Source organism: Clupea harengus, chromosome 5, assembly GCF_900700415.2.
Source record: "Clupea harengus chromosome 5, Ch_v2.0.2, whole genome shotgun sequence".
NCBI classification, from domain to species: domain Eukaryota; kingdom Metazoa; phylum Chordata; class Actinopteri; order Clupeiformes; family Clupeidae; genus Clupea; species Clupea harengus.
Genome location: NC_045156.1, coordinates 17978730 through 18006186, shown reverse-complemented (window position 1 = coordinate 18006186; position 27457 = coordinate 17978730). Strand labels below are relative to the sequence as shown.

The window sequence follows — 27457 nt, the reverse complement described above, 5'->3', positions numbered from 1 at the left end:
GAGCTGCCGAGTATGACCTTCACCCCCCTCCCCAAGGGCCGCGCCACAAACCAACCGAAAATAAGCATTATGTACAAATAAACAAATGGGCACAGGGCATGGTGCATTAAGAAGTCACATGAATAAGGGGAAATGAATCAGAGAGAGACTCTCAACCTAGTAAGAACATTTACTTCAAGTGGTTTCTAAAGTTAATGTGGTTGAAGAATAACAATCCAATTTTCAAATTCTTAGTAAATGAGCTCCTCGTGTATTTTCAGAAAGCAGTAACTCATTTAATATAATAATTAGGAACGCATATGTATAATATAGGAATATGCACTCATACACTTTGTCTATATACAATGGAACGTAAAATATACGGACCTGCTATGTGTTAAGCGGTATTTATGCTCAGAATCTGATTCTGTGTGGGAGACTAAGTCTACACCCTCAGAAAGCTTTCCTATCAGAAGTATCCTAACAGTTAACCAAGCAGATTATCAGTGTGAGTTCATTCTGAGCACAGAGGAGCTCAATTTCAAACATTTGGATTCAGAGTCAGGACTAAACTGACACATTCCTGAGGCACGTGAAGACCTGCTCCTGTCAGACACGGTGTCATCCATGTGTCTGTGTGATAGCTGCCTGAGTCCCACCACCACCACCGCAGCAGCAGCAGCAGCAGCAGCATGTGTCAGCCCAATGGTGGGGAGGGAGCCGGCCAGCAGACGTGCCATGAAACATTATCTGAACTGTAGCAGAGTGTGGGGAAGGGGCAAGATAGGAGGAGACGTGAGACGGAGTGTGCTAACAGACCTCCCTCAGACTCCCCTCTGCTTCTCCTCCTCCTCCTCCTCCTCTCCTCAACCCCCTCCCCACCCGTCCCCCAGATAAGAGGGCAGAGCAGTTTCACTGTGGTCACTTCTGAAACTCGAGCCACTGGAGACGGATAGCAAGGAAACATTTCACTCTCTCCCCTCTCTCCTTTTTCTCTGCCCTTTCTCTCTCTCTCTCTCTCTCTCTCTCTCTCTGTATACCTTTGCCTTTTGACATTTTTCTAGAGAGATTGAGAATTGAGAGATTTATTTGGAGCAGCTCTCCCTGTCTCTACTCCCTCTGTGTCTCTCTTGGTGGCTTTGCAGGGGTCAGTGCTTGCATCTTGTTCTCTCACGTAGCAGTGGGGGCCATGGAGAGTTGAGAGGAAACAGGACCCTACGGGGGGAAACATTCTACTCTCTTCAGAATCAGAGCAGCCATACTGACAGTGAAAATAATAAGGCTTACAATTAATCTCAAGGAGGATCCAAAAAAAAGAGAAAGAAATCAACAGTGAAAGAAAAAAGGAACGTGGAACCTGAACAACCTGAGAATCTCCTCTTCGTTTCTGCCTGCGAGCCGTGGAACCATGAGCATCATTGTCGTGAGGGGGTGAGTGAGTGGGGCGCTGGTAGTGCTACAACCCCCCCACACACACACACACTCACACACGGACACACAGGTGCTTCCCCGTACAGCGCACACTTGGACAGGTGGCTGGGTGGACGGTATGAGACTGGTGCTGCTCGAGTGGGGGCTGGTGGTGGTGACAGTGGTCGCCGGTGTGGTGATGGCTGCTGGAGGAGGAGGAGGAGGAGGCGGAGGAGGAGGAGGTGGAAGTCACAGGCGTGGTGGTGGTGGTGGTGGTGGAGGAGGAGAGAGGCGGCGTAAACTTCACCGTGTCCAGCAGGGCCAGTGCAGCTACACCTTCATCCTGCCTGAGGTGGAGGGCTGCCAGGGGACCCCGGACCAATATGGCGGCATGAATGTGGTGCAGAGGGACGCTCCGCCGGTGGAGAGCGACTGGTCCAGCCAGAAGCTGCAGCACCTGGAGATGGCCATGGTCAACAACACGCAGTGGCTGCAAAAGGTAAGACTCGGACTCGTTCATTAGGCCGTAATATTATGAAAACACTAATGCTGTGATGTGTGTGGGTGGCCTGTTTTCGTGCTGTTGATATAATCGTCTGCTGATGTTTACTTAGAGTGCTAGCGCGTACAGCATTCTCTACTTTCACTGCACTCAACATCAGGAGCATGAACTTGTTACCAGCAGTTGTAAATACTTCATGCACAACTAGGACCAACACGTGCTAAATGTTGATGGGGAATAGACACTTAAATGGTCGTGGAACTGTCATAACAGTCTATGTGAAAGATTTGTTATGTTACATATTCTTTTTTATAGAGAGAGAGAAGAAAATGCCAACAGATTCAATAAAATTTCGCAAGGCTGTGAGTCTGTAATGACCTCTCTATTGCTCTTGACACCATTCAAAAATGTCAAATAATTATGCCAAAAACTACAAAATTAAACTGGTATTTAGTCCCAAACGATGCATTACCATTTCATAATGAGGTATCAGGACTGGATGTAGAATTTGAATGACATTTTATTTTGACTGTGCTGTTCTGAACATCTTTAATTGAAGCAACGAGTCAGTTTTAAAGTTGGTGTGAGTGTGTTTGTGCGGATGCGCGTGTGAATGAATGTGAGTTCACCCTTGTGTGAATGTGTGTGTGTGTGTGTGTGTGTGTGTGTGTGTGTGTGTGTGTGTGTGTGTGTGTGTGTGTGTGTGTGTGTGTGTAAGCACACATGTGTGCACGCCACCCACGTTGATAAAAGGCAGCAGGTCAAGTACAGAGCTCAAGAATGCCACACCTCAACAGGAAGGAGGAGACTGACCCGTCTGCGCCACATTCACAGGGGTCAAACAGAGATAGAGGAACATTCAGGGAACAGAGATCCAGATTTTGACAACGGTAATCTTGTTAAACGTTTGTGTTCCGGTCAGCAGGACAGGGGGTGTTTTTGGTATTTCAAAAATCTCATCTCTTTATTTGACTGGACAGAAACATAAAACTGAGTCCTCTCCAAACCTGGATGATGCAGTGCTCTGGTTTTTGCTTTTTGGTAAAATCCACTGAAAACATCCTCCAACCACAGGCCTGGAAACACAAGCACTAAAGAAGCTGTTTAGTTTAATGCCAAATGGCTGAGTCTAAATGAAGCCATTGTCTGGCAAGGATGCATTGGACTCTCTCTTTGAAGTGTTGGAGGGCTCTTAACCTGATATCCAGTGGAAACCACATGCTGCATAGAATGTAGATCAGCCTTTTTACTCCTTCAGCACTGAACAAGAGAGAGAGAGAGAGAGAGAGAGAGAGAGAGAAATGCATAAGAAGCCACATGAACTTTTTGCTTATTTTCGTATACGTATGGAGTACTCTTCCATGTTGAGAGATGAAAGAATTTACAGTTATGTGGTCCCATAGAGATGGGGCAGAGTCCCAGGCTATCTGAGCGAAAGCTTTCTGTTTCCAAATCACTAAGGCTGTCTCAATAGATTTAAGCATCATCTAAAATATTTGACATAAAAGTGTAAATGTACGTCCTTAAATACTGCATATAAAAGTATATACATATAAAAGTATTTTATACGTGTATAAAGTATCTATCATTGTCTATATGCTAATGACATCACTGAGATGGGAGTCAGAGGAATTTGTGCACTGTTATGGCAACATTCTGAAAGCCCTCTGATAACAATTGGTCAAACTTGTGGGTTTTAGTATGTGTCTCATTTGGCCAGCACGGGTCATACATATTAACATGCCATTGCTGAACAAGCTTGGCATTCAACATCAGAAGACCCACAATTGCTTAAATATAAGTGTAATAATGGCTAATGGCAGGAGCAATCAGCACTCATTATCAGTGAGCTACAGATGCACAATAAAAAAACACAGATAATTGGGAATTCAGACATTTTGAGTGGTTGTTTTTCTAATAATTGCACTGTAAAAGTAAAGGCAAAATACCAGTCCCTGCTGAACAGATTGTTTTAATATGGGGTGTTCCTCCTAATGCAACACTGCACTAAATAGTCCCTGAAGTCCCTGTTAATGGATTCTGTCTCCAGGTTATTGCTCATTTCATTTATCTTTGGGGATTTCTGGGGAATTGGTGGTGGGGATGGGCGGGGATCCTGGGAATCACAGGGCTAAAGGCAGTGGACTTTACAGGGAACTGGGTGCCTTTTCAGTGTCTTTTATGACCTCGTAAAGGCACTCATAATGGGCTTCCCTCAAACTCTGCAATAACCCTGACGGATTACATGTTTATCAGTCAAACAATCTTTACAGGGAAACACATCAAAAACTCCATCAACGCAGCCAGCCACATACTGCTGTCAAGAATGCTGGTCCAAAGCTCAAAATAAATAGTCGAACCTTCTGGGAGAGCAGAAGTATGTTGGAGAAGTGATCTTGAGAAACAGTGAGTCTAAGTGAGAGTAGGAGAGGCACAGGACCTGAAGCCACTGTTGGTTGAGGGGGAAAGCACGGTGTGGGACCACAACCAAGGTGGATGCTTGCCACCCTGTTCAAGTGCACAAAAAATCAGTTGAAAAGAAAGACAGAAATGAAAATCAAGAGGACATCTGAAAGGAGGGGATGGAATTATTCATGGCATGCACACAAGGCCGGGTAAAAGACATGATTCAAAAAGAATAATAACGGTGAGGGAAAAAAAAGGGTTTTCAACTTCCTTTTTGAACTTTTGAGGCTCTCATTCTGAAGGCAAGGCAGTGTCACAGCAGGACCCTGGCCTGGATTAAGGTTGTGCTCAGGGGGCTGATGGATCCTCAGTATGCTGAACTGGCCCAGATCAGTGGATCAGGCTTCAGTTTGTTAAATAAACATTTCACTCGTGTTTATCATTCTTGAGGAAGTGTTTCTGAAAAGCCAAAGACCGTGATACTGACAGGGGCCGCGGACCCTGACTTGTCGCCTCCACTGACATCAGTCAACATTAGAGTGAGCTATCAGTGACCGCCTCCCACATACAGATAAGACTGTTCCTCTGCTCCCTGATATTACCTTTAATTGAGAAGCCCCTTTGTCTCGACCCTCTGAATAGACTCGCTCTAAAAGCTGCAGCTAAACAAAAATAAGGCTGTACAAATAAAGGGATTGTACAGAAAATGGACTAACAACTAATAACTGAAGGTAATGCAATGATCTAATTCAGCCCCCCGAGTAATACAGCCTTAAAACAAAACAATTCCCAGTTTTGATAAGATCATATTTACTGAGCGGTCAGTCTGTGTTTACATGCAGTCTGGTTTGTCATCAGACTTTATTATTCATTCTGTGTTTTTGCCAGTGTGAACCCCACAGTCGTCGAATGTGTGACATTCATGGTTGCATCTACCAGACTATTGTGACCACAATGCTGATAATTACAATGCAGTCAACAAGCGACTGTCATTTTCCACAAAAAGTGACCATGTGCAGAATCTAATGAGTAAATCATATTTCTGTATTGTATCCAAATTACTGTACACAGAGCAAGTGCATTCTATGGCAGTCAGACATGAAAATATGATCTGATGCCCTATAGATTAGTGCTTAATCAAGCATGTAATCTGGAGTCTGTCTCAGTAATTCTTCAGGACCTAATGTAAATAATGCTTAAGATAGCGTGGCTTGAAATGTGGTATGGAAATGTTACGTGGTTCCGGTTTGGAATGTATGGCCTTTATCACTGACATAGCTTTCAACTATGGTTGGGCTAATGGAAATGTCCTTGAATTTGGGGTTATGAGTTATATGAACATGGCTTGGGCGAAGAGGACCACTTTGGTCCTTATGTATGAAAGACATGAAGAGCAGAGAGAAGGTTTGCCTGCAGATTGGAGATTGTTTCTCTGTAAGGAATAACAGCTGTTTGAGGTCAGTCTTGTGCTACAAGTCCTGCTCTTTCCTTCATGTTTGCCAGATTATAGCCAGTTCAAGATAGGCGGGCCAAAGTTCAAACACTGCTGCAAGCCTTTGATGGAGACGCGGACATTCCATGATTGGTCAGAGATGCATATCAGGATCTGATCAGCAGCAAGTTTACCCCCAAGTGAATTGAGGCAATTTGCACAGTAGCTGTACTTAAATTCACAAGCATGCTGTATTTTCCTGCCTCTCTAACAGGTTAGTGTTGAGGAGCTGAGAGCAGGACTTGCCTACAGTTTTAAATGTTCACTCTGTCCTAACAGACTGCATTCAGTGGATACCCTTGTGGGTTGGCTAATTTTCCAGTAATATATTTCCATCATTTCTCCTACTTGCAAATGAAATGTCATGGGCAGTTAACGCAGTAACACATGACTTCATCTACCTCTACTAATGTGAATGGACAAAGTTGATAACAACTGGGGAGGTCCAGGGAATATCCTTTTCTGGAAAAATCTGCCAAATACTCTAACGGCACATTAGATTCATGCAATAAAGCATGATATTGATTCAATTCAAATAGCTGTTTTTACAAGGCTGTGAATATTGAGAGCACTGTTTTCAGACGGAAAGCATATATCATGCAAACATCATCTGTTGACTCCACCCTTTCTTCAGAGTTTAATAAGCGTTCATTATTGCACTCACCGGAGTAATAGACAATTCCACCAGTGCAAAGAGGGGAGCCCCTGCGCACACACACAGACTGGGTTGAATTTCAATCGTACAAACTTGTTCACACATTTCATCAAGGACTGCATGTTTCAGGGAATAAAGACATACAGCACACATCGACTTCCACAGTTTAGAGGATAAAGCGGATACAAATATCCCCCTGAATAATTGTGGAGTGAAGATCGGCAAAGATAGCGTTTGGCATTACTTGTACTTAATGTACTTAGCTATGTACTATATTATATAGCTCAGTTAGTGAATACGCAAATAAATTAATGAGTAAAGTGGGTTTCTCTCTTCTATAAAAAAAATAAGTATAACTAATCTGTAGGCCTATACATCTTGAGACACTTCTGAGATAATTGAATCTAAATTCAGCTGTGGACAATTAGCATAACATTTTAAACCAATCCAACATTTTACAAAGACAGAGTTCAAAGTAGTAGGGCAGATGCATACAGAAAACTGTGAGGTGAGAGGTGCCATTGCCAAGTTTGGGGCAGGTATTAGGAGATGTCAACCCTGTCAGTGGAAGCAGCGCTTGTGATTTTCTGAACAGGCTGTCTCTCGGACTATATACCCTTGTCACATCAAACCCCACAACACATGGTCTGAATAAGAACACCTACGAAGTAGACTGTTGAGATGAACTTGATGAAAACAAATCTAGCTGATAAAATGAGGCAAACTAATAACGATGCTATCTTACCAAAGACCATAAAATCGGCACTGAACATGATAATGATAATGACAAAACACTCTCCATTTCCATGTTTAGTCCCATTGATGGACATGGGAAACACAGTTTTAAGTTACCTTACGGGGTTCTATGTCTAAATGATGAGTGTGTTAAACGATGAAGAACATTGTGCAGAATCCCTGTAGACTGGACTCTATCTTTATTATAGCCAATATTCCATCGTCCACTGACTTTTACAGATGAGCAAATTGGAGTAATTGCCGCCAACAAAGTCCAAGAATTGGAGAAACCTGTGTAAGGGAAACAACTAACTTGCCAATATAACCTTGCCCTAGGTTAGCACTGCCTGCATAGTGATGTTAAATATGAAGCAAAACAACATCACACTTTTTCCAACCACAAAATTCAGTTAATCTGATCTTTTCAAGCCAAGAATGTATCCTTCTCTCTCAATTACAAACACTGAGAAAAAGCACTGTCCATGCAGTAGGTGCTGTTACTCTGTTTTCTGTCTAAGGAACCACTTGTTAAGAGAGAACCAGTGCATTCCCCACACTGGGCTCCTCCATCTGAACATGCACGCAATGAAGGCCTCACTTTGAGCTTTGAGCTCGGTAGTCTGTCTTCCACCCTGTCCCTGTGCGGGATTATCCCCAGCAGTGTCCGTTAGCCAGGGGTTGTTTGTTTATCTTTGCTTGGGAGAGGAATCTTAGCCCTCGTTCTACATCTGCACTTTCCCTCTGCGCTGGGTCAGCAGTCAACCAGAGATTGGTCGCCGTGAGATTTGAATTGCAAAGTAAACATGGTTTACTTCCAGCTGTATTGTAACTTTGATAATGGTAATTAATGTAGGAATCTGGCTCAATCAAGTATGGTCTTCAACTTTCACCTCGATGCAATTATGAAAAGTTAAGAACAAAAGCTTCTTTTTGATTTTCATTCGAACATTTGTGCTCTGCTTCGGGGGCTCTCAGACAAAGCAGATTGAGTGTCTCATGATCCTGCATCTAGTGATGTCCCCAGTATCCTCAGACTGATTTCTTCTGGCTGTGCTCTTTAAAGTGTCCACATATCTTTTTTGGAAATGCCTTCTTGTTAAGAAGTGTATACCACATTGGTCATTGTTCAGAAAGGTTGACCAAATTATTAACAACTGTTATAATAAGCATAGTTTTGGCAGTAATGTCAGCATCCCCAATACATGTATGCACTCCCTGTATGTAGTCTACTACAGTGCAAAGTAAGTGGATAAAACCAGTTCACATGGCAGAGGCATCACAAGTCTTCTGATGGTACACACACCATACTATGGGAAGGCAATCATAGGAAGGCCATGACAAAGCATGAGACATCATGAACTTTAACTAAAAACATCCAGAAAAGTGACCCAGATAAACTGTAATCTTGCCACTCAGAATCAAAAACAAACCAACAATAATTTGCACCAATGGCACCTCTCACTTTGGTATATGCAAACTTAAGAGAAATTAAAACAATATAAAGGGTTTAGAAGCCTTTATGGGTTTCTAGCAACAGGTTCTTAACTCTACCACTGTGAAGAATTCAAAATAGTTGAGAATGAACAGCTTAGCTTCAGGATACACACATCCATTGTTTTGGCACCCAGACAGAAAACTGCAATGCGTTGCACTGCTATTCACAAAATGGTGTGGTGTTCTCCACTCGCAGCACAGTATACTGACATGTTTTACTGAACTTAAATCTGTGCAACTCCTCGGGAATACAGTGCTGTTTATCAAACTAAATTAACTAAAGTAATTCCTAGTGATATGATATGACCATCAGTCATGAAACAGGCATGCTGAAGACATTTGAGTTGGAATATATATCAATCAAAGTTAACAGTAACACTATAGAAATCTACTGGGTATTCATGTGATCCTTTGGCACAACAAAATGGAGGGAATGTAAAGGAGGTAGTTTGTCACACCCTGTGAACCAGGAAGCAATAGTTTACTAGTGAGTTCCATGACACATTCTCCATTTGTATGTACATCAAACTAACATTTGTCATTAAGAGTTATTATGAATAACCAGTGTTGTGCATTGAACACGTTCATTTTTATGAGAACGATGAACTGAACGCAACTTCATGACAAATAATGAATTTGAACGGTGAACACGTTCATATTATCTGAGGTTTAGCTAAAACATTACGGAATGTTTTCCTTCTAGCCTACTGAGGAAAGACGCTGTCTAAATCGAATGCTTGTACCATGTCGTTGCTCTGTACCTGTCGTTAAATGGCCCAGACAGACCATGTTTCGGTAAATGACCATATTTGGTAATTGCGTTGGTCATGTGACTCCACTTCTCACTGTGCAATGTTTTGATATCGCTTCACGGCATATTTAGATGGAGTAGCAGTTAACTTCGGGCATATTTTCACATAATTGAACGTTGCACTTTGTTGAAGTTGTGTGCGTCCATGTACACGTGAGTTTGACTTTGTAGCCTACCTTGTCATTATGTGTTTGTTATAGTTTAGCTTTCTCATAATTGTTATGAGCACTGTCACTTAATTAATCTAGCATGATGCACTGTTCGTGAACTCGCTTAGCATAAGCTGCTAATGTACAAATATGAGTGTTACAGGGTTTACCTATGCTAACTTTTGAGCGGTCTTTCATTTAGTGTACATGCCCTTGTTGATCTGAGATTAAGCCAGTAGCATGGCATTGCTGAAGAGGTTAAATTATTACCTTTAGTTCCCTGTATAATTCATTATTTAAATGGTAGGTTACTACAGGGCTGTGTATTAATGTATATTTTCTGTTTGTACTTTACTTTCACTCACACACACACATACAAACATACACCCACCTACAATTTATCCCATTCATTGTTGTTAATGCAATACAAAGAGTGAAGAATCAAACTGAATATCCAAGTCTCCATTCTTTTCCATTCTAATCGGATGACCCTCAGTGATTACACATTTCCCGAACCCCCTCTATAACAGTACCCGTATAATTTCTGCGATACCTAAACCAACTAACTCGACTTCGCCCTACATTACCCATGAATCATCGCACACACATGTATACCAAACAAGCAACGTATTCCAAGGCAACAGCTCTCGGTGTCAATATAAAAATGGTAAGTGAAAGCGAAAACAGAGACGCAGACTCAGCGAGTAGCCTAGGCCTACATCCGATCCACCTTATTATTATGTGCGGGATTTTTATACACTGCCTGATAAAGTTTCCGACAGTACAAATCTCACCTTTCTGTGCAAATTATGTCCTCCTGAAAAATTAGCAATAATTTAAAAAAAAAATGAAAATGAACTGAACTATGAACTAGTTCAGAATTTAAATGGTGAACTATGAACGTGAACGATTCATGTTTACTTGTATGAACTGAACTTTGAACTAGTTCATGAGAGGTGTGAACGTGCACAACACTGTGAATAACCATAAACAATTTTTCACAGAAATTATCAATAGAGTAAGATTAAATAAAAACTACTTGCGGTTTAATATTAACATAATTAATGGCAACAGCTACAGAAAAAAAAAACACTGACTTAGAGGTAGCTATTTGCCAAAACAACTATAAACTGTCAGACTGTCAACTATAAACAATCTACAAACTGTCAAAAACAGCAACACACTTATTGAGTGTGATACATTACTTCTTACTGATATTAGTTTCCATGGAGCTCATACTCTCAGGCCTTTCTATAGTATGGGTCTCATTTGACAGAATAACAGAATGCATTATGTCAGTATAGGGTTATGCTCTGGATTTTGTATTTGTTTTTTATGTCCTCCCATATGTCCTGTAGAGCGATCTTTGAAGGCAGCCCAACACAGAGGGAGTTTGCAGATGATAAAGCCATCAGCAACGGCAATTTAGTCTGAATAACCTTCATAATCACAGTGCTGGCGGACGCTCTAAAGACCACAGCAGCCCTTGGCTCATTAACGAATTCTGCTCCGAGGAACAAGACTACTTCCAGTCGAGCGCGCACCAGGGACCTTTCCACAACATGTCCGCAAAATGAATGTATCACGCTGATACTGCCACCAGCTGCAACCATATGGTTTCAATGGGATAGCTCCTCATCCGAGATGTATCATCTAGTTATAACATATCAGCTCGCGTCACATGGAGCTGCAGGAATACGATCACACAGAAGTCAAGAGTGATGTATGTCTTTTCCATAAGAATGAGTTTTTCTTTTATACAAATGGTCTCGGGTTATCATTGAAATGAGTCCTATAGATCTGCTTCTTTTATCATGTTTAGAAAGAAAAGTTAGCTGTTATCTGTACTGGTTTGCAAAGTGCCGGAGCTCTCTGTAGCCATGGCAATAGAGTGAGCAGATGGAAGGAGCTGGCACTGGAACATGTGGAGATTTCAAGGCGTGGGGAGGAAGAGATTGGTGGAGTATGTGGCTCTGTGTGAGCTGGAGAAGATCCAGGCTGTGCACACACAGAAAAAAAAAATCCCCCAGGGTCCCCTTTTTACCCTCTGGCGCCTCGCCAGGTTCCTTAGCCATGACGGGGCTCAACATTCCCTTTTTATTGCCCCTAACAACCTAACCTCTCTTTCTCTCTCTCTCTCTCTCTCTCTCGCTCTCTCTCTCTCTCTCTCTGTCTCTGTCTGTCTCTCTCTCTTCCTGCCCAAGCAAAGGGCCGGTGGGCATGGACACAACAGGTAGCCCTCACATAGCGCACCCATCACTGGTTTTAATTGGCGGGACGGGTCTTTGTGGGCGGCTGTGTATGCTTTTCCCTGATGAGTGCTTGTGTCGTTATTTATGGGAACGCATTGATCACTCCGCTACTGTGGGAAGATGTTCTCAGGGCACTGAGCATGCTCATCTGAAACAGCTCTACATAGTCCATTAGGCAAGGGTTGACCACAAATAGAGATTTGTTAAGGATTTACATGGCTGCCCATGCTAATCTTGGTAAGAGTTGAGTTCCATTTATCAAGCAGAATGTATGACTACAGGCAGATCAATCTGGAGTTTGTCAAGGTATGGTCCTGCTGGAAAACAAAACTAAAACAAAACAAATTTTTGTGTTGTTTTTGGAAGGGTTACAGCTGAAAGCAGTGTACCTATGCATGTCGTGCATAGCATCCACCCCTCCTTTGCTCTACTGTGGGTACCCGACTATGACTAAGCCTCGCAGTGCAATGGCACAGTGCCAGGGTAAACTAGGCCTTTCTCACCCAACCATCTCCATCACTGTTGTGATGAAATGCACTATTGATTTTTAATTCAGAAGAAATTGTACATAGCCTTTTTTTTTCTCCCAAAATCAACAAAAAGTCTCAGGCCAGTGGTGCAGGGCCTTGGCTGCTCCAAACGGCAGCTGAGACAAGCATGTGTAAGACTGATGCATTATTGCGTTGGTCTTTTGACACGAGTCAGAGAAATAGCGAGCACAAGGGAAGGCAAGTGAACAAATAAATACACTAGCCTGAGAAGGGACATAAAACGAGACCTTTAGCTTGTCGACAGTGCCCGTTGTTGACTTTGCCCATCTGGTTCTGATTTGGGCCTGGGTGAGTGAGATGTTTGTTGCGGCTCGATCGCGGGGGTTTAGCAACCTCTCTGACCCTCCCCCGGACTCCGGGGAACAGTACTAAGAGTCTCATTCGGTGGAAGACGTACAACATACAGTGGAAGTAATTATTTAATTGAAGGTAAAGAAACAGGAAAAAGAACAATGTGCAGATGCTTGTACACACGGCTCACTGAGGGACTCAGGAACATTTGTGCTCACAGTCCTCTGAGCTATAGGACTTCTACTGTCTCTCCCTGCATAGCAGATCAATGTTTGGCCAGTTTTCTATCGGGCGGGGGGCTCCAACTGTGTTCAAATAGCCTCACACCCAAGGCTAAAATTAAATTGCCTGCCCACTTATCATAGTTCCCACTCCCACACCTAAGTAAATTTAGACATGCCTTTTTTGCACATAGGATGAAACAGTCCTCAAAGTAAGCATTTCATTGAGTGATATGAGCCAAAAGGAAACACTCTCAACAATGTGAGTCACTGTAAAAAGTATGCTGCCTTGCGAACACACACGCACCATTTTATAAACAGCTGTGCGCAAATAACTATAATATTTATAGAGACATTTTTTATCATTTCCAATTTTGAGTAATATTTGAAGGAGGAACATCTCTCATGGATAAACACTTGTGGCACTGCAATACGTTTGAGCCAAACTATGATTTTATATGGTTGTAAGTTGTGCAACGCCATACTGAAGCAAGACCACTGACTCCCCACTTGACACTCATTGTTTGTGTCAACAGAAGGTTTTATATCACCCGCAAAATGCACAGCTATGCATGTGACACTAAGACAAGCAGACTGCCCTTGCAGAGGCAAAAACCTGGTAGATGCCGCTGTAAAAACCTCCTCCATTTTGCTGAGAATTTGACTCCAGGATCTCGTCCAGTTCTGCCAGATCCAAGTGCAGAAGGTAATAAAACAAATACTCCCTCTGCATCCTGCACCACCCAAACAGAGGAAATCATTTCTCCATTACAAGTCATCCACACTGCAATGATTAATTTGATGTGATTGTTGTAATATATGGTGCTGAAACCATTTTCAGTCACCCCAAAGTTCTGCGAGCCAAGTTCAGCAATGGTAATCAGCAGTGATATTAGATTTCTCAGGTAGGAAAATTAAAAAAATAAAGGTCACTCCATGAAACTTATTACAAGGTCTCCTGAAACATTGCACATATTACAGTTTGGGCAGTTTGATCGACACATTAGTTTGTTTCCAGTGAATTCATGACTTCCTCAACCAAATATTGACCTGAAGCCAAACATTCTTCCTGTTCTCACCAAAGGAGATCTCAAAGTAAAGTATTGCCACCATTCATTTTGACTGAAATTAATTGGAGAAATATATAGAGCAAAGGAAACTAAAAGCCACAGAGTTGAAAACAATCTGTCATTTCAGTGGGAGTTGAGGAAGATGTCTTTGCACAGATTGACGGGTGAATAAACAAAGTTTAAGTTACAAATCAGTGTGCATTTTAGAATAATATTTTCAAGAAAAGCCATTCTTTATTTTGACCTCTTTGATCCTTTAATTTTGTCCTTGGTTTTTAAAACATCCCTATTTGCCCCATCCTTACAATCCTACATTGCACTTACAGCACGTCTTCTGTGAAGCAACCAGTGACTGTAAAAAGGCTTTTTCCAGTCATTGCAAGCAAGAAGGTCCAAGCAGGTAGAAATACTGGGTGCACAGTAGAAGTATTGTTTGATATAATCAGAGCTGGCTGACTGGTTTCAATTAATCAGAAGAAAAACAAAAGATCAACTTTCGTGATTGTTTGTCCTGTGCCAGTGCACACAGCCTTATCTCTGTGAAAGATTTTTTTTTGCAACGCCATACTGAAGCAAGTTTTTTCATCAAGAGGGAAATTGCTGGCCTTGCTGTGCTGCATGTACACACCTCTTAGAATGATCAATATCCTAACTGCCGTTAATCGTTTCCGTGCAGTGGCTAAACTTTTACCTCAGCGCCGTGATGCATAACAGACGTGACCAAACGTACAGGGCTTGCACATACTTTTCAATCAGGCCAAGGTTTGTAATGTCACAGTGTTCCCCTTCTGATTACAGAGTGATTTAGGAACACTTAGTGATTATTAGGAAATGAGTACGTCTGTGTAGCTGCATAGATTAACACAAGAATCCCACGTACCCAGTAGGAATCAGTGTTGACCCGAGCCCATAAGCCACCTCATGCATGTCCAAAACTGTCTTTGGAGACAGTGGAGATGGGATTAAAGCTGTTTCAGCACAAACAGTTAGACTGGACTGGGTCAGGGCCTTGGGAGAGGTACAAGATTGTTTGGTTCAAAGCGGAGTAGAAAGGTTCACCTGGACGAAGCTGACCTAACAGAGAGGTGGGATTTGCTGTTTCTAACAGAGACATCTACTTGAATGACAGCGTTTTAGAATGCACTGTACTTCACTTCCTCCATGATGGACTGTTTTGAAACACCCCATAAAGACCAGGTGACAAGACTTAAGTGTGACCCCCATGCACCTAATCTCTCAGGTATTGGCCGTGGAGTTGACTCATGAAGAGCTGCCTCATTAAACGAACACATGTCCGATTTACACTATTCCTCATTCTCCATATCCCGTCCTGTCAGGGGCACAGCGATCACACTGAAACAAGACATCTGTTTTAAGTTAGGAGCACTGGAGCAGGCCCTTTAGTCTTGCCTTAGCTCTTAATATGGGCATGTCTTGTGTAATTTTAATCCAAAGGCAGGAAGCTAGGGTCAATTAACTGGTCAAGGCGTACAATGGCTGGAGGGAGCCAACCTTTTTTTCTTGTTGTGTCTTGTTTGTGATTATTAATTTTTACAAGCCAACCATCAGCCAGCTTGACAATTCTGTGACATGAGGGAAAAGACTTTAAATAGTGCTCCATACAGAGCGCTAATGCTATTGGATTTGAATAACATCTGGAGGCACGGTAAAGCTAATGCGTGCGCTCTACTTCAGATGGATGTTGCTCTAACTCTCTACTAACCACATCAGGAGGGCAGAAGTCCCCCAGGAGTCTTCTGTTTATTTCAATTGTGATAAATTTATCTGCTGCTAGTCCCCTCTCTGTGTGTTTTCATATCCTGAGGATGGCATATTTACTTTCGCCGAATATAGAGTACACAAGGAGCTGCCGGGTCACCGCGTTGCACCTTGGCTGACACCAGATTGATTCCCAAGGACAGAAGGTCACTCAGGAAAGGAACAAGCTCATGTGTAATAACAAACAAATGATTTCCAACATGTCGACATATCTGAAAATGCTGGAGCAATTTTCTGCCTGGACCCGTCAAAAAAATTACGTATCAGCAAGGTGATGTTGCTGAAAAAGCAGCTTTCTGAGTTTAAAGTTATGGAGCTGAAGCTGAAATTGTGCCAACCCCCATGCTTTGCATACTAGAGCGCAGCCCTGTGACATCTCTCCATCCAAAGCTTGAGAAATGCTCATGAATGGCGGAAGTTTCTTTCTCTTAAATCAGTCAGCTGCAGCAGCCAATGAGCACCTACACTAATTGGGAAGAGTATATTTTGTAATGAAGTGGTTTCAAATGGAACAACTGACAAAGGGTTTTAGAATTACTTTATTGGCCAGTATATTTACACACACAGGAATTTGACCTCTGCATTTAACCCCTCCGTGAGCAGTGAGCACACACACACCCGGAGCACTAGGCAGCCGCGGTTGGGGGTTCGGTGCCTTACTCAAGTGCACTTCAATCGTGGATGTTGAGGGAGGGGGAGAAACGCTGTTCATTCACTCGCCCGCTCACATTTTCCCCTGCCGGTCTAGGGAACCTTTAAGTCCCAAGCCCGCCTCTCTTACTTCTAGGCCACAGGTGACCCAGGCTCTGTGATGGGGACCTCACTCCACAGCCTCGTTCTTCCTCAACACAACATGAAGCTCAAAAAAGCAAGCCAGAATTTGACATTTGCCAGTGCAACCACAATATGAATGTATTTATATAAGTGCAAAACATTAAGAGGGTCATTTTAAATATACTGTAGATAAATACCAGATGGACAGAGAGTGGTTGATGTGCCCAGAGCACAAGTAACAGACATCTGACAGGAACACTGAAAAACCATCAGGCTTTGATGAACATTTTCATGCTGACTTGCATGTATCACACACACACACACGTTCCAAATTTTTCATCACATTGACTAATTCCTCTCATTTTTCTTTTCTTCTTATCACCAGCTAGAAAATTATATTCAGGACAACATCAAAACAGATACCGTACAGATCAATGCAGATGCTGTCCATAACCAAACGGCAACGATGTTGGAAATCGGAACCAATTTGCTGACCAAGACTGCAGAGCAAACTCTGAAGCTGAATGTTGTAGAGGCAAAGGTAATGTAGACTAATACGTTTTTTGTTCTTTTCCAAATTGACTGGGTTGTTTAGACTTCTTCCACTTCGACTGGAAATATGTGTGTTGCTTCAATCCACTATGCATATGTTTATATTTGCATTGAAATGTTTACAAGCCAGGTATAAAGTTATATAAGACTGTTTCCCCATGCAAGAATACAATGACAATTATTCACATTCTGCCACACACACTAGATTAGACTAGAGAGACACTGTTGAAAATTGCTATCATAGTTGACATCATGGTCAATTTCATCACCCATGTTCACCACCACAGTCTTGATTCAAACCAGTGGCACGTTTCCAAAAGCCTCCTTAACGCTACCATACGTCATCCATAAGTTACACATTAACATGAACCTTAATGTTTCAAGGTGTTTCCTAGAGCATCCTTACCTTCTCTAATATCTCTAGTATTCCTTGTCGATGTTCTTTCTAATAATGATCACCTGCACTCCAATCTGACTCGTGCCCATCATACACATCTCACATGCTCAAACCTACGTGAATGACAGTAATTGATTCCAAAAAGATGAATTCAGCCTCTTGAGGTAAACATAGGAAGGTTTCTCTTTGAGGAACTCTTAAGAGATGGTTCGGGAAACACAAAACAAACAAACAAACAAACAAACAACAAGTAACGCATGCCTTTTGAATCATCATAAAACTGCTAAGGGACTCTATGACAGGGAAACGCACCCCAGGATGGATTGGAGGCATGAATTTGATCATCACATTTGCACAAAATTAAACATGTATATATTATGAAAAGTGCTGACAGCATGTTTGGTGTAGCTCTACTGAAGCAAATGGCAAAACGGAAACGGAAAGTGCTTTTGAAGTGAGATATGTAAAACATGTACCGGTAATGTATAATGTGCTGACCTAAATCATCAGTAATTGCATTTTCTGGTTTCTTGAACATTGGCCAATTAATCTGAGCATCCATATTCATATCCACATATCCATTTAAATCCACAAACTTTCATGAATGCACTTGTAATGTAATATATATTCAGTGCTATGGCACTATTTTGATCTTCTTATGTCTTCAAATCTCTGTAGGTCATGAATCACACATCTCGAATTGAAATTCAGTTATTGGAAAACTCATTGTCTACAAACAAACTTGAGAAGGAGCTTTTGATGCAGACTTCAGAGATTAATAAACTTCAAGACAAAAACAGGTACCAGAATAATTCTTCTTTTAATTGACAGGGAAAATAAACTTTTACAGCCTATTATTTTGTTGGAAAAAGCTAAAGAATAAATCACTGTGCTATGACATCTGAAGAATTTGGATAGCACCCACTTGGAGGGAGCCTCTGTTGCGGGAAATAATTGTTCCTGTAATTGTTTGTTTGTAATGCTAAATAACTGCAGCACAAGCAGTAATCGTTGACTAGACCTTGGGCAAGTCCATATTCTCCACTGTGAAGCACAACTTGTAGATTTCCCATAAAAGTTTGAGTTAGTTATTTCTAGATTAAACAGATAGACTGATGTAATTTATGTTTTGCAAAGGTTTGGTCCACAGCTGAGACTTGTTTTGTGCTCTTGTTTTGGTTACACTGCAGTCTACATGAGGTCTCATAGACAAATATAATGGGCCACTGCATCACCTCGAAAAGCAGCTCCATTGGGGATTCAAGCACTCTTAGTCCTTCATCACCATTTCAAGTGCACTTGCATTTAGTGCGCAATCAGCAGCAGAAATCCAGGGAGCAGTGAAAGTCGTCAGTCCACACTATTCCCATGCTCCCAGAAATGTTCTCTGATCAGCCACCCTGAACTTTAACTTCTGTAGTACTTCCAACTACAAAGGCCATTTTGCTGGGTTACAGTGAAGGCTGATAAGCAGACTATGTAGGCCCAGACTAGCAGTCTCCCTGGTTGAGTATATTTGTTGAAATAGTGGGGAGGAAATGAATATGCCAGTAACATTGAAAATGAAGTGAAAGTAAATGCATTATTGCACCACATGATGCTTGTCATCATCTTTAATTAATGTGATACATTATACAGGTATCTTTCTGCATTTACACATGCATTACCATACAGATCCCAATACGTATACAGTGATCATTCTGTTGAACAACAATTTTATCATATTCACAGCTTCATGTACCCCCCCCCCCCCCCCAATCTATCTGGTTTAGATTTGATTTAGTAGCCACAAATGTGTCTGACATTGAAATTGTCTCTTGATCCGAGTCATGAATTTCAGTCATTTTTACGCAAATATTCACACTTTCATGAGGAATTTCCGTACCTCACGGCGTACTTCTTTACCTTTTCAGGTTACTAAGATGCAGTATATGTCCGTGCTTCATGATCACCTGTTTGATTTGCTCATCAGCCGGCTGGAGAATAAGGTGCGAGTGCTGGAGTCCCAGCAGCGGACGGAGCTTGAGGACATGCGGGAGGGGAAGCAGCGGCTCCAGGAGGTGGTGCGGAGGCAGATGGAGGCCATCGAGGCCTTGGAGAGGCAGCTGCGGGCCGCCAGCTCCAACAACTCGGCCCTGCAGAGGCAGCAGCAGCAGCTCATGACCTCTGTGCACACACTCATCGGCCTTGTCTCTGGGGGCTCCACTACCCACCGCCCAGGTGACCATGTGCCCTTTTAACCACTAACACTGTTATGAGTGATGTATCTAGTATGAGTGATGTATCTAGTATGAGTGATGTACAGTATCTAGTATGAGTGATGTACAGTATCTAGTATGAGTGATGTATCTAGTATGAGTGATGTACAGTATCTAGTATGAGTGATGTATCTAGTATGAGTGATGTATCTGGTATGAGTGATGTACAGTATCTAGTATGAGTGATGTACAGTATCTAGTATGAGTGATGTATCTGGTATGAGTGATGTATCTAGTATGAGTGATGTATCTAGTATGAGTGATGTATCTGGTATGAGTGATGTATCTAGTATGAGTGATGTACAGTATCTAGTATGAGTGATGTATCTAGTATGAGTGATGTATCTAGTATGAGTGATGTATCTGGTATGAGTGATGTACAGTATCTAGTATGAGTGATGTACAGTATCTAGTATGAGTGATGTACAGTATCTAGTATGAGTGATGTATCTAGTATGAGTGATGTATCTAGTATGAGTGATGTACAGTATCTAGTATGAGTGATGTATCTAGTATGAGTGATGTACAGTATCTAGTATGAGTGATGTATCTAGTATGAGTGATGTATCTAGTATGAGTGATGTATCTGGTATGAGTGATGTACAGTATCTAGTATGAGTGATGTACAGTATCTAGTATGAGTGATGTACAGTATCTAGTATGAGTGATGTATCGAGTATCTAGTATGAGTGATGTATCTAGTATGAGTGATGTATCTAGTATGAGCGATGTATCTGGTATTAGTGAATCATTCTTATATTATTCATTATAGTTAATTAAAGCTAAATGAATACATGTTTGTTTATGAGAGCTGCAATCTATATTAGGGAGCTAAGGTTGCTGGCTATAGATCATATGTAATCACCGGACCACTTGAAAGATCTTGTAAAAAGGAGGTAAGGAAATCCAGAGAGAAATTATTTTGATTAGTTACTTTAATAAGTATGTAAATTAGGACGTAAGTATGTTATTAGAAGTTAAATATGATTAAATCTCCATGAAGCACTTTGTGTTCAGTTTGCTTTGGAAATTGGCACTGGTCTAATTCTAATTCTAAGACAGCTTTTTTAGGGAAAAGTATCCTTTGGTCATTTCATCCAAGATGTTTAGAGACGGAGTAAAATGACGGACTATGGCAACAGTCTTCCCAGTGATTTCTTTGGCACTATTTGAGTCTTGGATTAACTTCACATGTGTCAGAGCCACACATTCAGATAAGAATGTCTAATCCCCGACCAAAGTAAATTCTGTTCAGCAGTAAATGTGACATTTTCCATATTACTGGGCAGAAGTGGTTTGCTCTCAGATATGTGTGTAATGCATGGGTAACTAAATGACTGAAAATGCACATCAAACTGCTGTAGACTTGTGCTATATTTTGCACAGTGTTCAGGAATTCAAATCCCTGTGCAAAAAGATCAAATGTAATTTACTACTTACATGTAATTTACTACTTAATTGTAATTTACCACAAAAATAATGTATTTAATCAAATGTAGCTACTTTGACAGTTATTCTCATGTTTACCACTGTAGTGTCACTCCATCTTATCCACAGACTTTCATTCAGTGTGTGTTTTTATGTATATACACTTTAAGGCCTGAACAATAATGTGCATTGCAGTTTGTGGAAATTCTACTCCACATTTTCCATCTCCTCTGATATATTGCTACCATTCCTGGATGAGATTGTGAAACGTGGCTAAAGTATTTGGGATGTGTGTGTTTGTGGTCAGGGTCAAAGCTGAAAGAGCAGAAGTTTCAAGACTGTTCACAGGCCTTTAATGCAGGCCACAACATCAGCGGTGTCTATTACGTTTACATTGGCAACATGACAGCACCAACCAAGGTAAAAGTTATGAAGTTCATTTGTTTTTCACTGTTTTCCCTGCAGGTTGATGTCGAAATCAATGGTTGAGATGTTAAATGTATTTGAGTCAGACTAAAATGCATTTTATCTACATAGAACAAACAGTAAATCATATTTGTACTCACTTTCAATGCAGTCTTTGATCATTTAATTGGTTTTTGAAGTTGTCCTGCATGTAGGAATTCTGCTCAATAATTGCAAAATCTAATAATGTTCATGCTGATCTATTTACAAACTTTTCCAGCCGCCCATCTGGGACCCTTTTTCAGTAGACCTGAATGGAATTATATTTTCACACTCACTGTGTGCACACTATGTCATGAACCCAATGTCTTTACTATATTCTAGCAACAGTGTTGTTGGAATATTGAATTGAACATTCATTGTATGTGAACCTTAAGCCATAATCATGTTTGTTTACATTTCTTTTGAAGGTGTTCTGTGATATGGAGACAAGTGGCGGAGGATGGACGTTGATTCAGCGTAGGAGCGACGGTAGCACTGATTTCCAGAGAGGGTGGGAAGACTATAAAATGGTAACTATTCCCCCCTGACTGCTCAACAAGTACCCTTTGCACAGTGATAACGATCTTTCGAAACATGGCTTATCTTGATTCAACATCTGCACTTTACGTATGGCTGTAACAGTTTTCCCATCCTATCATCGAAGACTTAAGGCCTCTATTTGGTCTGTGGAATAACTCAAAAAGCACTTAGAGAAGACAAATTAGCAGATGTTTTCCTACTTCTTCAGTGGAAGTTTTGATGAAGAGAGTGGGTAGATTCAGATGACATAAGCTCACAAATCATGAACTGTAGAATGAGACACGGAGAGAGCAACCGTGTCCGACAGCTTGGCTACATCCCCAATGTTGGTTCATTTTTTTCCAGAAAGCTTTTTGAGATCCAGTTCTCTATTTGAGAAGCTGTGGAAAATAAACACTGCATGTTTGTTTATATATTTATTTATTTTTAAATGTTAGAGTGCCACAAACAAGGCTCTCTTAAACAATTTCATTTATAAAAATAAAGAGGTGAATTTAAAAAAAAAAGTATTGTGTTTTGTGTCACACAAAATGAAAGCCTAAAGCCACATAAAATGAAAGTTGCCATGGCAACCGGTTTCTTTCTCAGGGTTTTGGTGACCCAGCTCTGGAACACTGGCTGGGCAACGAAGCCATGCACCAGATGACCAGCCAGACACAGTATTCTCTCCGAGTGGAACTGAAGGACTGGGAGGGACACGCACATTATGCTCTTTATGACCGATTCCAGCTGGCCAGCGAAAAACAACAGTACAGGTGCTTCTACATAGTGTTTTAGTTACATTTTGTTTTAGTTTGTGGTGGCAACCATTGTACTAACATCCATTGAAATGGATCTGTTTATTATTCAAATCTGCACAAACAACTACTGAACTGGAGCATTACTGCTGCCAGCCTTTTACAGTGTTGACAAACTAGTCATTGATTTCTGATATTCCCTATCCCACGCAGACTGTTTCTGAGAGGCTACAGTGGCACTGCAGGGCAGCAGAGCAGCCTGGTGTCCCATGGCACTGCCTTCAGCACCCGAGACAAAGACAACGACAACTGCCTCTGCAAGTGTGCACTCATGCTCACGGGCGGTATGTATGGAATTTCTCTATGCAGGTTTATATATAATATAATTTATTATAACATAACATAAGAAAACATAATATCTCATATCATATCATATCATGTCATATATCAGCATGTGGTTCCTCAAATCAAGCCTGCCGAATTTGTTGAACCATGGGGACTTTCACATTCTGCAGTGGCACAGTATCATTTATAATGTCCATCTCAGTTTCTGCCCCTGTTAGACTGGTCTAACTGAATAAACTTTATGATGAATGAAAGATGTGTTGTAATTCCTCTTATCAACTTCGCTGCTCCTCTTCCTGCACTGGTCCTTCAAATTAGGGCTGGCACGTTGTCAGATTTTCACCGCCAAGAATTCACGATTACTATATTATCGGAATATCTATATATCTAACAAAATACTAACAACAAATACTATCAGTCAAATTCATCTTTACTTTTGTTTATTGTGTGTCTCTTTTTCTTTGGCAAATGAATTACACTCAAAATACAAGTGTAGTATACAAATGCAAAAATGAAGATAGTTACTGGCACTGGATGATTTAAAAATATTATCATATGTGTATTATTTACATGATATCAATATTTACATTTTTTAAATATCACGGCTATCGTCAATACTGGTATATCATGCGACCCCTATTTTAAATCAATGACTTTTGACTCAAGGCTCAGAATTGGAGACAGCACCAAACTCTTTAAAACACATTGGATTTCCAAGTTTGCTATATTCGCACAGTGCGCCTCTCAATCATAGCAGGCAGGGAGATCTTGCACATTGCATGAACTCCAAGACAAATAGCTTTTTAATACTGTGTTTCTTGATTGATTTTGAATGTTGTTTGAGTTAATTGCCCCAGCCCAGCTGGAAGCTTTTAAGATCCCCTGTTGTTTGCACTGTAATTCATAATCAAACCACTTATGGGAGGAACCACTTGACACGTCTCGTCCAAGCTAAACACCCGTTGAGTGAGGTGATATTGAATTAATCAGAGTTGAATCTGCAGTGTCTCTCTGCACACGCTGAGAGAGATTGAAAACCTGGTTCCTGAGATTTTCAGTTTGCTTTGAAATCAAATCAGTACCTTTTTGCTCTGCAGTACCTTTTCAAAACACAGAAATCTGCACGGGGGTGAATAGAAAATATGTTCCAATCCTGGTGTATAAACAGGATGAGCTGTCTGAGCGAAGTGTCAGACGTGCCACTTGGAGGTGTAGGTTTCACTGTAATTGCTCTTCCAGGTTTTTCTTCCCTGACAGACATAACACTTACACCTTCACTGCACTTTCCCCTCGCTCCGCAGGCTGGTGGTTCGACGCCTGCGGCTTCTCCAACCTCAACGGCATCTACTACGCCGTCGGCCACAACATCCGAAAGCTCAACGGCATCAAGTGGCACCACTTTCGAGGGCCCAGCTACTCCCTGCGCTCTACGGCCATGATGATCCGACCATACAACTTCTGAGCGGGACTCCCACAGAGGAGGCAGGCGGGCGGGCGCCCCCCTCGCTGGCCCTCCACCCCCAGGAACATTTTCACAGGATTCTCCTACAAGCGTGACGAGCCCGAAGCAAACATTTGTAAATCAGCGTCTTAAATCTTAAACAATCAATCAGTCGCTGAATGCTTGGAGCTGATTTGCTGTAACTAGAGCTGGAGACAGTGGTCGAGGCGAAGACTGACAAAGGCTTCATCCTTTGGCTGCTTCCCAACACCCAGACAAGCCAGGCCAATCTACCCATCGACAGCCCAGATCCCCCACCACATCCCCATCCCCATTCCCCCTCTGCCCCCCCACCGGCCTCATCAGTTCTCACACCATGTGCCCCGCCGTGTCAACAGATTGCCTTGACAGCTCTCCATCCTTCTGTCATTGCCTCAGCGCTGTCAGCAGTCATCGTTGTCAAGACAGCGTCAAATGAATGTGAGGGGAAAATGTGGCAGAGCCCCTCACAGGCCACAGGGCCCACTGGAGATGAATATCAGTGTGCTGCTCAAGAGACAGGAGAAGAGAAACTCAGAGAGGACAGAGTTGATTTCCTGGAATCCACTAGAACTGCACTTGAGATGTGTAGAGCGAACGAAATGTGATGAACTAAAAAATCCCTTTAACTCTTTGATAACATTCTATTTTTATATGTTTTATTATTACTTGTCAAGAGCAGACCTAGTTTTCTACTTCAACTTAAACTGGATTGCAGGATGTTACGGTAAATGTATGCTCACATGTGGGGAAGAGTGAAAAGGCATGACAACAGAGGCAGAAAGAGAGAGACAAAGACTCTTTGTGTGACATTTTGTACTCCTTGGAAAAAAGGTTTGACTTCATTGGTATGAAGGATTATCATTCTCCACACCAACCATCAAATGTTATGGTGGCTCTTCATTATCTTTGCTCAAGCATTATCTGTTTCCTCAAACATTATCTTACCTTTTGGGAAAACGCACTTTAAGAGGTATAGAAATGTCCTTTCACTCTAGCTGTACAATGTGTAGTTGGAGTTGAGAGAGTTTGTAGCCAAATTATACCTAGACACAGTATGCCACCGTTATACACAACTGTTGCCTTGTGTCACTTTGTCTTTGTGCCTATGTTCATGTACGCATTTCCTCAATATGATTGCGAAAGGGAATTGCTGTAATAAAGACCTGCTTTTTAGATACTGACCCTTTAAGAAACATCACCGATATACACAATATACTCACTGTCAGTATGAGGAGACCCACAGACAGACCTACACCTGTTGTTTACTCACGTATTTAGACATAATTTGTACATGAAATTCTTATAACAGCTACCAGTAAAACAGAATTAAAAGTAACTTTCCTTTAAACAGTTTTTGGCAGACAATTTTGTATATTTATGAACATCTAGTTATGATTTATTTAAGAGCCTTGTAGGCACATCAGTCCATGACTCAATAACAATCCACTCCTCCATCGACATCCAGCAAATTCTTCTCTCAAGGCCAAGAAAAACACAACTCCTTCTGTTGTTGAAAAAATGTCTCAAATCTAAAATGTTCTGGTACATGAACACAACACATTCCCCATCTCAGTAAAATGTTTATTGTAGTATCAGATTTCAGTTCAAATGTCCATCACCCTTTACATGTTTACTGCCCGTATCTATTTGATCTCAAAAGTACTTGTCCTAGTAAATGTGTGAAATCGTCCATTACGAGCCCCTCGGTAAGAGCCCCATCCAGATCAATTTATGACGAAATCTGGGTCGTTAATAAGACATGTGTGATGCATCTCATGATTGAGTCCTTTTTGGCTGAGGCTTCCACTGTTGGACTCAGTAATGAACTTGGACAATACTGCAAGTCTAAATGACGTGTTTCCAAAGTGTGTCGATTGACGGGATAACACTCATATGGAAATACTTACACAGCAGTGATTACATCTGTCCACAGCTGTGGTTGTCTCATTTTATTTACTTTTTTTCCCAGCATGTATTTGATAACGTAACAAAGGGCATTGACAAAGAACAAGTCATTTCATTACCATTAGCGTCACCAGCAAATGGCCTGTCCCATTAAAAGGCTATTTTTCACTTGAAGAGTCACTATTGACACTGACTATGCCCCAGTTACTGGGCTGGAGACTTTATATAAAGCCTTTGCCTTTTCTCATAAGCTGATGCCTTAGTATGAGCTGGAGACCACTGCTGTGAAACAGTAGTTTGTTTAACAGTCCCTTAGAGAGAGAGAGGGAGAGAAACAGAGAGAGAGAGAATGTTACTTCTTGTTTCATTAGCAGGTACTCGGAAAGTGAGCTGGCCAATCAAATTGCATGATATAGGAGTTTCAATAAGCCAACTTCTGCACAAGCTGTAATATACCTTACTGCCCGCCAAGTAGCAAGAATTTTTGACACAATGTTTTAGAATCAGTTTTCTAGAAGGGCTGGATCTTTTTGTCCACAACACTGGATCTTTTTTTTACATCTTTTTTTTAAACAAATGATCCAAGCAGAGGCCTACAATACATACACTCTGATAGACATCTGCCTACATTCATGGCATAGCAATCCTCACCTTGAGTGTCACTTTAAATCATGTCACAACTGTGCTCTTCTTAGTGAAACTAGTACATTACTTTTAATACCAACTTGCATTACCCTTGACACATTTATACCCACATTAATGAGATGATGTGGCCCTCTGGTGGCAAATCCCAA

General features: G+C 41.5%; 1 protein-coding gene across 1 annotated transcript; it reads left to right on the top strand.

Annotated features, from left to right (window-relative positions):
• Positions 1–896: 896 nt before the first annotated feature.
• angpt4 (angiopoietin 4) lies at positions 897–26106 on the top strand. The gene is made up of 9 exons (XM_031567946.2): positions 897–1888; positions 16957–17112; positions 18199–18320; positions 19493–19740; positions 21514–21626; positions 22082–22183; positions 22782–22948; positions 23144–23274; positions 24577–26106. The coding sequence occupies exons 1-9, from the start codon at positions 1529–1531 to the stop codon at positions 24735–24737; spliced, it is 1560 nt and encodes a 519-aa protein (XP_031423806.1). The 5' UTR covers positions 897–1528; the 3' UTR covers positions 24738–26106.
• Positions 26107–27457: the final 1351 nt, after the last annotated feature.